Genomic DNA, 10,565 nt, shown 5'->3' with positions numbered 1-10,565 from the left:
TGAAGTTAGAAACCAAACCCTGCTTTATAAGGCTGAGTGGCCATCAGTGGCTTCTCTGCAGAGATAAGAGGCACCAGCCAGTGAACCTTCCTCACCTTCTCCCCATTCCCACCACCCTCCATCCCTCCAGATACCCATCTCTGCAATTCAACCACTTCAAAAAAATACTTTGAGGAAGGGGCTGGGGCTCAGGCTGGCTAGCCAGCCGGCCGGCCAGCCAGTTCCCATGAGGTAGCTAACACCGGTGCTCCTAGGTGGGGGCTAGTGGAGAGAGGCCAGTCACGAGCTCACGGCAGCCAGGAGTGAGTCACCGGTTGACTGGGAGGTGGGGGAAGCAGAGAGTCTCGAGGTCTGCCCAGAGTACTTCATCAGAGGTAACATCTGGGTGGAGAGGCTGGGCTCTTTGCTGGTGTCCTCAAGGTCCTTGGAAGAGCTGGGTTTCCCGGGGAGAGGAGAAAGGCCAGCTTGGGTCTTCTTGGGCTTAGGGATGGTCCCGTCTTCAGAGGGCGGTATGCTTCCCTCGGAGAAGCTGTGTTTCCTGAAACAGGTGGGGAAAGAAATGGCTGAGATGGCTGTGTAGCTGGGACTTTAGCCTGCGATCTGCCTTCAGAGTCCGGACAGGCATTTCCAGCCTTCCGGGACTACACACCATGACTAGATGGAGATAGAACCACAAAACACATCTTTATCTGAAGGCGGAGAGCTTGGTGCAAATGTGAACACGTGAGAGGAGGCCTCAAGGAGCCCGCAGGCGGCGGGCACAGCTGAGACGGGCTGCGTGGGCAGGTGAGCCACACTCCAGCTCAGCTGCGCCGGGCACACGGGGAGCCACCAGGCAGAGATGGTGGCTGCGTTCCCACCCCCACCCCCACTGGAGAACGCTGAGCTCATCATCATCTGGGAGGAGAGGAAGAAGAAAACTCCCTGAACTCACAGCCAGCCCCTTTGCCTCGCCCAGACAGCACTCACCCCAGCTTGCCAGTCTCGGACTTGGAGAGTGCACTAAGCGCCACGTCACCCTTCGGGATGGTCAGAAGTGATGTTGGGAGAGACCACTAAAAGCAAAGGGAGCAGTGAGGCCAAAAGAGCTAGTCGGGCAGAAGTGCTCAGGGTCCTGGGACTCTCTCCCGACTCCACCTGAGTGATTGTGGGGCTCGCCTCTTCCCTACCCTTCAGGCATGGGCCCATGTGGGACAAAAATCTCCGTTTTCGCCAGATTTGGACCAGAAGTTGAGGCTACAAAGCACTCTGACCCTTGAAAGAAAGGCACCCAGGGAATCCTGGAGGCCATTATTCCTCTGAAAAGGAAGGGTCTGGAGACACAGGGGAGAAGTGAGAGGATCTGGACCTACAACCAACCCATGCTGTGCTCTTAAGCTGCACGGCCGAGGCTGCTGACTGGAGGTGCCCCCCGGCCCCGCAATGGCGTCACTCACCACTGGAGCAGAATCCGAGACGGCCCCTGTGTGGAACCCTTTGTAGCACCAACTGCGAAGCAGATCTACTCCTAGAACAAGATGAGCAGGGGTGGGACTTAAGAGGGTGCAATCAATTGGTGGACTCTTCTTGTCAGGGAGGCCCACTTCTTGGCCCACTAGGATTTAATCACTCACTACACACGGCTTCCTGTGGGCAGGGAGGATCCATTACCTTTGAGCTTGTTGCCATGGTACTTCTGTTCCCACTGGGTGGTGAGAATGTTGAAATATCGTGGCTGCTCAAAAAAGCGGAGATAGCGAGAGGAGATTCGAGAAGGAAAAATTCGTTCAAATTGCCCACGGCGAGAAAACTCATCTTCCATCTCAACCAGAATCCGCACGTCATCTGGCGTCAGGACGTCCAGCACAGATGCATAGAAGTCCTAAGGCCCAAGGAACGGAGAGGAAGAGGGTGGTTGGGTGGGAGGGTGCGGTGAGCACCGCTCTGAGGTCCTAAGGCTGCAGGACTCCCAAGGCAACACCGAGGCTGACTGTGGGTCAGCTCAGGACCCCATCTGTTCCCAGGCCTATGGCATTCTGCTGTCTGGAGAAGATACTCCAGAGCACAGAAGTTTTAAGAGGTTTGCTGGATGGAGTCAAGATCAGACTCTAGCAACTGAGACTCAGCAGCTGCCTTCGGACTACTACTCTCATCTACTCCAAGAACACAGAGAGCTCCCCTGGGGCTCAGTGCACCTCAAGGGAAGAAACCCAAAAGGTCGACAGCTCAGACAACAGGGGACGGCTACAACAGCATCGGGCGAGGAGCAGTGGTTGGCCACGTGGTAAAGGCCGTCAACTCTCTCCTGGAACCCCGCACAGGCCAGCAGATCCCTGCACGCCAAGGGACCCTGAAGCTGGGTTAGGAAACCCTGTCTTGGAGAGAGGGAAAATTGCTTGCCTTGGGCTCCCAAATGTCTCACCAGGGAAACTTTGTTGGGGGTGGAGGGTAATCTCCTACCTGATCAGGAATTTTCTGGGTCAGATAATAGGCCTTCTTCATCTTCTGTGCAGTGAAATGCTCCGGGGCCACTCGACACTTCTCCCTGGGGGAGCTGGGCAGGCTAACGCGGTGGATGGAAGAGAAACAAAGGGTAAGGTCAGCAGCTTCGCATCCTGAGGACACGTGGAAAGAGTATCCCTCTCAGGACCCTTAGCGTAGCTGGGGGAGGAAGACAACTCTTGGTTGGGGTCAGGGGACTCACTGGGGCACCAAGTTTAAGTGGTTTGTTGGAGGGAGTCACCCCCTTCTCGAGAGAAGACAAAGACGCTGGGACAGACACCCGTTACTTGCGTAGATGGGACAGCGATGCACTCTATGCAGTAGCCTGAGCACCAAAGAGCAAGCAGCACAGGGTAACTATAAGAGTTCAAGGCGCCCTCACAGGCTGGTAAGAAAAGGGAGGGACTGCTGTGTGCATGAGTTCAGTTGGATTTGGTGGGCAGCCCCTCGATACCCAGCTCGGCACTGGCTGTGCAAACCAGGCACACTCCAGGACTCCCTGCCCTGCTTCCCCAGCCCCGGCACCATCACTACCGTGCAGAGACACGAAGATGGCCTCCACAGAGCCCATGGGGCGGCAGGTGTCAAGTGACAGCCAGCCAGAGCCACACTGGAATCCACAAGATGCGGTGGGAAAAGCAAATGTTGTTCCCAGCGAATCGGGACTGGAATCCCAGCTCTCCCACTCTGTAGTGGAATAACCATGGGTGGGCTGCCTAATTCCGGGGATTTCCAGTCTCTCCATCTGTCAGCTGAGGACACGGATACCAGCCTCGTGGGCTGAGGTGGAGAGGAGTTACAGGTTTCTCCTGACACACAGCAAGGTCCCAACCAAGTATGATCTTGGTTCCAAGAGGTCTGGGGCTATGGTGGAGCTGGCTTCACGCAGATGCCGCCCGCAGCTAGGCTCTCGTGGGTGGGTGATCCCAGCGGGGAGATCTGACTGAGGGAGGGTGTCAGGACGAAGAAAGCCCATGAGCAGAGGAGGGGACATTACGGAGGATAAGTCACACCCATTTCAGAGAGGAGATGCCATTCACCGATCCTTCAACTCTGGGCTTCTGGGAGCAGCTGCCTGGTCAGAGCACAGGAGCCAGGAAGGGGAGGAGAGGGAGGGACACCTGGGAAAAGGAGGCCCCGGCCTCGTGTGTCCCTGTGAGGAGTTTAAAGCTGATTCTCCAGGCCCTGTGGAGATTCCTGAGCCCTGAGCGATAAAACCAGCCATGCTTTTCAGGGGCACTGACGTGGGAAGAGGTGCGCAGGAAGACTTTGGGGGCAGAGTATGCAGCACAGGAGACCAAGCAGGAAGAGGTGCTTGGGCTCTGTTCCTTCCCACAGTCCCCAGGGGCCCGCTTGTGAGCCACGGGACTGGGCACAGAGGCTGACCTGGCGCTGCCGGGGCTGCTGGAGCTGGGCACGATGTCCTCTGCATTGGGTAGGACGAAGCCTGCCAGGTTCAGAAGGTCCCGGATCATCTGGCCTTTGATGCTGATGTCCAGTGGGGAGCTGGAGTGGAGGCTTCAGGGAACGGGTACAAGGGGCAGTAGTACAGCTTCTGGCCACGCGCCCGAGTCAGCACTAATCCGTGGACACCTTGCCTTCCCGACCCCCGAGCACCGTCACGAGGGACTTGCTGCCCCACAGAGAGTGATCACCTCACTCGGGGTGGTTCCCGACTACTGTCTTTGTTTGCCAGGGGAAAGCACATGGTAGGGATCAAGTTGAAGAGAGCAACTTCTTGAGAAAATGGCTTAGAATGAGTGAAGGAGTGAAAAACAGATCACGAAGGGAAAACACAAAATCTATTGCAGGAAAGGTCTCCCTGAAGTCAGCAAGACCAGAGCAGAAAGAGGATCGTGAGGACACAGGCAGGGCTGTGCTCCGAGTGCCCAAGAACCCACTTACCTCGGGGAGATGTTGACTTCCAGGACCCAGGGCTTGAGGTTTTCGTCCAGCATGATGTCAAAACCGAAGAGCTCGTGGCAGCTGTAGGGCCGTCGCACGTACATCTTCAGCAGGCTGGTCACGTAGGGCTCTGACCTGGTCACAGGAAAGACCACGTCTTAAGCCCAGCTCCTCCCGCAGGGCCCGTGTTATAGCTGGCCAGAGATGGGAGAACATTAGAACCCCAGGAAAAGCAGTTCCCTAGGGAAGCCTCTGATCTGGAGCCAAATTCTGGAGAGGAAGTTCAGTAAAAAGGCAGAATTCTAGCCACTCCTTCCTATTTCTGTTCCTCAGAAACTGACGCCCGGTGTGGTCAGTGCCTGGGGCACAGCCGCGTGTAGGCCCGTGAAAAAAGGGGAGGCCACGGAAGGCCCCACACCCAGGGTAGCAGCGTGACTCACGAGATGATGGTTTTGACAACAACATCCTTTATCTTCTCCCAGATGGCATCACTATTGACTCCCTTCTGGCTCAGGTAGTTCCATAAAGCCTTCAGTGCCCTGCAAGGCGGGGGTGGAATGGGGGTGGGGTGGGGTTATATTCTATGAACCAGTGATGACAAAAAGAGAAAGAAAAAGGAGTAAGAGGTCCAAAGGCACTCTCTCCATGTCTCTTTTGAGGTTTTCAATTCAGAAAGAGAGGAGCTTGGATGAAAACAGACCAAATCTGAATTGCCCAGTGTTTATATGACCTTTGGGTTTTACATCAATCCTCACTGACCATGCCCCTGAACCTCCCCAAAGCCCAGAACCCTGTGTTCCCCTAGGCCTCTGCCTGACGGGGATGCAGCCTGACGGGTACCATTTGTGGCCCTGGCAGGCTGTTTCATCCGCATTGGCCTGGTACTCAGCATTCTTTTTATTGACACTGTAGTTGGTCAGGTGCATGAACTTATTGCCAAGGCTCTTCATGGAAGGGGAATACCTAGAAGTGAGGAGAAAGGCAGAGGTAAGATAGGGAGACAGCAGGTGGACAGAGGTCCAAACGTTTCCCCAAATCTCAAGGCAGTAAAGGACAAGTAAACAGATCGTTCCAGATGCATAAGAGCCTAAGAAGTATGTCTGTTGGCAAGGTTTCTAGAACACCACAGCTCCTTTATCATGAACAGCTCACAAAACTCAGGAAAAGTTTACTTATGTTTACTCATTTCTTATATAAGGAGATGACGAAAGATACAGCCAAGCTCAAGAGAAGCACAGGGCAAGGCATGTGGAACTGATCGCCTTCAGCCCACCTCAGTCCTGCAGGACACAGCCCACAGTCACTGAGGTAGAGAACCTTCTCGTTTCCTCTTCCCCATGTGACAATGCGATTTATAGTAAGAAACTTACATCCATGTCCCTGTCCCTGGTTCCTGGCACAGAGTTCCTAAATCCCTTACAAATTCCCCAGTGATAAGAGCACTATCAGACCATCTTTTGATCTTTGATCCCAGTTCCTGACACACAGCTCCTGAAAACCTTGTAATTTCCTGGGCAATAGGAGCATCTTGTGTTCTAATGAGGCAACTTTGGGTGGGCTCCTGGATAGGGTCTGATCACCAGACAGACCAACCCATGATTAGAAGCTTGGAATTTTCGGCCCTGCCCCCTTTCCCCCCTTAAGAGGGAGAAGGGCTAAAAACAGAATCAATCATGCCTACATGATGAAGCCTCCCTAAAATCCCCAAATACAAGGTGCGTGTTCTGGGTGGGGGATCCTGTGGGATGTGCTGGGAGTGCGGCCCTGAGAGGGCCAGGGCGCGGGGCACCCCTTGTCACACACGCCGCCCTGTGCCTTGTCTCCTCTGACACCTCACCTGGCCTCTTCTCTCTGGCTGTTAGCCTGTAACCGAACTTTACGATCTGCTCTGACAAATTAAGGGAAGCTGAGAAGGAGGTTCTGGGAACCTCTGACTTCCAGCTGACCGATAAGAAGCACAGGCACCTGGACTGGTGACCGGTGTCTGAAGCAGGAGGAAGGGGCAACCTCATGATGCGGAGCCCCAAGTTGGGGGCTCAGACTCTGGTGGAGGGTGTGTGTGTGGGGGGGGGGGGTGGCCAGTGTCAGACGGGAGTTAAAATGCAGGATACCCAGCTGGCATTGCAAAGAACTGCCTCCTGTGGGGAAAAGTCCCACGCATTTGGTGACCAGAAGTGGCAGAAGTGTTCAGTGTGATAGGGGACACACAAGAGGAAAGGAAGATTGGGTTTTCCAGATACACCTACTTCTCCTTTGCCCACACAATGTGTTGTTTCTCAGCCCAGCATCCTCCAGTTCCCCTCATTCTCAGGAAAACAAGTCCCCAGAGCTGTCAGGGTGAGGCCTCAGCACGACCACGTACTTGCAACTGGCAAAGCGGACAAGTCCGTCGGAAAAGAGGTAAATCCGCAGAGGATCGTAGGAGGTGACGTAAACATAGATTCGCAGGTCGAACTTGCTGCCACTGATGAGGTAGGGTTTGTGTAGATACCTAAACAGGGAATGGCCAGCCTCAGGGACGTGACTGACTGAGATGGGGCTCAGTACGTAAAACAGCAGAAGCCAGCGAACAGTCCCCAAAGTAAAGACCTTAAAACCGCTGGCTGAAGGTCAAGGGCTGGGAGGACAAAGGGCAGGCAAACGCTATAAAAAGGGACCCTCTGGGCTGGGGAGGTGGAATGAGGAGTAGGGCGTGAGCTGGCGACAAGCTCACCTCTGTACCAGGAGGGGCCTTCGCTTGGGGAGCTGACTCCACTTGTGAATGACCTGGATGCCAATGCCTCGGGCTGACGCTGGCTAGAAGGCAAGTGGGAGGGAGAGGAGATTTGCCGCCGGCCCAACACGCCACCGCTCCCGCTCTCGGACCTCGGCCCGCTGCCTGCCGCCATCTACTCACCGGTTTAACAATCCACTTCTGGCGGCTGCTGCTCTCCCAGGCTTTGCGCAGGAGCTTGGCATCCTGGGGCAGGATGAAGGACTGGGGGAAGAAACTGAACTCCTTCTTGCCAAAGCGGCTCTGCATGCGAGACAGGTTCCGCCACAGCCGGTCCTTTCGCCCGATCTGGAAGGAACCTGGGAAGTGGTTCAGCTACAGAAGGGACAAAGTGGGAGAGCAGGGAGAGGGCCTGGGTAAGGCAGGAGGAAGACAGCAAGACTCACGGGGTCCTTTCAACCTCCTTAGCAACACTCTGAGCTCTCAATCCACTTCTACCATCACCATCTGATGGTAAGTACTCCCCTGCAGAGCACTCACCAAAAGATGATTAAAACACAAACAAAAAACACCAAAATGCAGTGCCCTCAAGGGGTAGATAGCTCATGAACAACCAGAGAACAGTGATTAAGTCAGACAAGATATTCCCTGTTAGTGTCTACTCTACTGCCATAACGGTCTGTATGGCAAAGACAGGAAAGCACCTGGCCTTCATTACATCTGGGGCAAGGGACTCCTCTGTCACAACAGGAGACCAGAGTCCTCTTTGTGCACACCCAGCTTGGAGGACTGGAGGCAATGCACAGCAGTCACAGCAGAGACACAATTCACAGAAACAGATGTCACAGCTCAAGCCACATAGGAGAAGGAAGTGTTTTGGGGGGCTGCAGCTCATCGGGGCACTGCAGTGCAGTGCACTGCGCCACTGGACGGCCGTGACCTATGAGGGCCCTGCTGCCCGCTCCTCCCGCACCGCCTCTGCTCTGTGCACGGTCCTGGCTTCTCTGCAGTCACCCTCCTCTTCCCCCCCTACCCATACCAACCACCTCCTGCCAGGTCCGAAGTTCAGGAGACGGACTCCCCAGAAAGGACCCCTACCTTCTGATGCTCCCGAATAGATCGGAAACTAGGAGACTTCATGTGGTGACCCCAGCAGCCCAGCCAGTCGTCATTTCCTACAGGAGGCACACCAGGGAGTCAGTCCCGCTAGCAGCTCAGTCCTTGGGGCGCAGAGGCTCTGGGGCCTGGGCACAGCTCCCAGACCCAGGTTTCTAAGAGCTGCTGTGGAGCTGTCCTATGTGAGACCCTGGGGTCAGGAACAGAACAATGGCTCTCTGTCTTCTAACTTCGAGGACCAGGCTCCGGCCTGGAGAGACTTCAGAGCTATGTCTTCCTATGAGGTGGGAAATCTAGGCCAGGGTCCCTGCAGAGCAGGAGGTACACAGGGTTCCCCCCCCCCCCACCCTGAGGCCATCTGACGGGGCAGGGGACAAGCTCGCAGTAAGGCCGGTGACTCACTCTTGCTGATTTTGAAGTGGGACCGTCCAATGGTCTGCTTGACAATGTTGGGGGTCACAGTGCTCATCTTCCACCGGAGCAGCTTCCTCTGCTCCCAGGGAAGTTTCTCCACTGGGGAAAGGGATGGGGGGCGAGGGTGAAGGAAAGCAGGAGAGTCAGGGTTAGAAGTGGAACGGTGGTGCCGCTGCTCAGCCTCCACTAGGGAGACCAGTCACTAAGAAGTGTTCTGGGCCAGTTTCAAGAAGCACCCTTGGCAGGAAGAGGGGGCCCGAAGCGGTTGAGGAACACAGATCGGAGGGAGGTTGGCAGGAATGAAGCATGAGACGATGCAGCTGACAAGGGTCAGCTGAGGGAAAGACACGGAAAAGTTCCGAGTATCAGGCTGGTGAACCGGGCGGGGAACCAAGCACCAGAAAGGTCATTCTGAAAAACCCCTTTCACCCGCCTGCCCACTGCTCCCAACTTGGCTAGCACCCTTCTCCTGGGTGTACTTTGGGGCTCAGACCCTTGGCCAGGGTTACCTCTCTCGTCCCGGGTGCCAAAATAGATGGTAGGGGGAACGTTGGGAAAGAGGCTGTAGACGAGGGCTGGCCGGACAACTTTCTCACTGGAGAGGGGTTTGGTCAGAATCTCTGCGCAGCTCCTACGATGCAAAACAGACGTGTCGTAGAGAAAGGGGAGGCCACGCCCCCGAAGTGCTGTCGCTGTGTCCTTTCCTCAGGGGTGCAGTCTTTTGCACTGGGATTCCACAAAGACAAGTACTCAGTAAGTATTCTGCAACTACGAATCTCAACGGTGCCAGAGCTAACACCGGTACATGACACATAAAGGCCAGACTTTCCCATACTCCCTTCTGTGACACAGCTCCAACATTTCCCCTGACAAGCCATGGGCAGGGAAAGCCCTGGAAAAAGTGGTTCCGAGAGCAGGTATGCAACACTTGAACAAAGAGGAGTAAATGAGGAGAGAAAACGGTATGGATAATGAAAAAGAAAGAAGAGCAGAAAAGACCTAAGAAGAAGTATAGAGAGTTTTAAAAAGAAAAACGGGAAAAAGCAACAGAAAGGAAAGAAATAGGGATACTTCTAACTCATTTTATATTTAGGCTAATCTGAAGATGTGCAGATGCTCTCCATTTTGGAAATGATCTGGGACATCAGTGTGGTAACGCAGGACTGGGAATCTGGAGCAGTGGGCCGCTGGGGTCCAACCGTTGCTCCGACCATGGCGCAGCCAAGGCGATCTCCAGGGATCTCTAAAAACTGAACACCTCAGCTATCGGGTACAGGAGGAGAGACCCAGAGCACGTCTTTAAATAGCAGTGGTAAAGGAGAAAATAGTTATCACTCTCTCTGCTGAGCTGACATGACCCACAAAGATTACTATTTAAGATTAATCTTTAGCTTATAAAGAGCCATTCTACCTGTTATTTTGCAGCACAACAGAAATAGGCACTAGTACGGAAAACACTTTGGTTGTTTGAAATCGTTAAGATTATTTAAAAATGTTACTGGGTCCAGTTAAATATTAATTCTCAGCTAAAGAGTTCCATGGATTCAACTCTCAATTCCTCGTTTCCAAAATATTTTATTTCAAAGCTTTTTAATTTATGGAGTATTAGAATTTATAACTGCTGAAAATCAAGGAGAAGGAGTTAAGGCTTAGAAATAAGACAAGACAGGAATGTAAAATGGTAAAGCCACTCTGGAAAAGTTTTGGCAGTTTCCTAAAAAAACTAAACAAGTGGGGCGCTTGGGTGGTTCAGTCAGTGAACTAGGTCATGAGCTCAGGGTTGTGAGATCCAGCTCCGAGTCGGACTCTGCACTAGATTCTTTCCTCCTCCCTCCCTGTCTGCTCATCCCTCATGCTCACTCTCTCAAATAAATAAATAAAATCTTTAAAAAAACACAACAATTAAACACGCAACTACCATACGACACAGCAACTG

The 10,565-nt window shown here is 53.8% G+C and overlaps 1 protein-coding gene across 4 annotated transcripts in view; it reads right to left on the bottom strand.

Moving 5' to 3' along the window:
• TTLL4 (tubulin tyrosine ligase like 4) overlaps positions 1-10,565 on the bottom strand; it is a 34,391-nt gene continuing 23,826 nt past the window's right edge. For 3 of the 4 annotated variants that reach the window (XM_032354819.1, XM_032354820.1, XM_032354821.1), the window contains 12 exons: positions 9,139-9,260; positions 8,618-8,728; positions 8,198-8,274; positions 7,283-7,474; positions 7,100-7,182; positions 6,749-6,877; positions 5,227-5,349; positions 4,827-4,925; positions 4,387-4,521; positions 3,868-3,999; positions 2,440-2,553; positions 1,767-1,861 (listed from right to left, as the gene is read on the bottom strand). In XM_032354819.1, the coding sequence (XP_032210710.1) occupies positions 2,478-2,553; positions 3,868-3,999; positions 4,387-4,521; positions 4,827-4,925; positions 5,227-5,349; positions 6,749-6,877; positions 7,100-7,182; positions 7,283-7,474; positions 8,198-8,274; positions 8,618-8,728; positions 9,139-9,260 (1,279 nt within the window). In that variant the 3' untranslated portion in view covers positions 1,767-1,861; positions 2,440-2,477. Of the gene's footprint in view, positions 539-969; positions 1,056-1,436; positions 1,508-1,650; positions 1,862-2,439; positions 2,554-3,867; positions 4,000-4,386; positions 4,522-4,826; positions 4,926-5,226; positions 5,350-6,748; positions 6,878-7,099; positions 7,183-7,282; positions 7,475-8,197; positions 8,275-8,617; positions 8,729-9,138; positions 9,261-10,565 lie in introns of those variants that run through there. The other variant, XM_032354822.1, reaches the window with a different exon arrangement.

Source organism: Mustela erminea, chromosome 8 (genome assembly GCF_009829155.1).
Source record: "Mustela erminea isolate mMusErm1 chromosome 8, mMusErm1.Pri, whole genome shotgun sequence".
NCBI classification, from domain to species: Eukaryota; Metazoa; Chordata; class Mammalia; order Carnivora; family Mustelidae; genus Mustela; species Mustela erminea.
The sequence above is the reverse complement of the archived record's forward strand: the minus strand, read 5'-3'. Positions and strand labels throughout refer to the sequence as shown.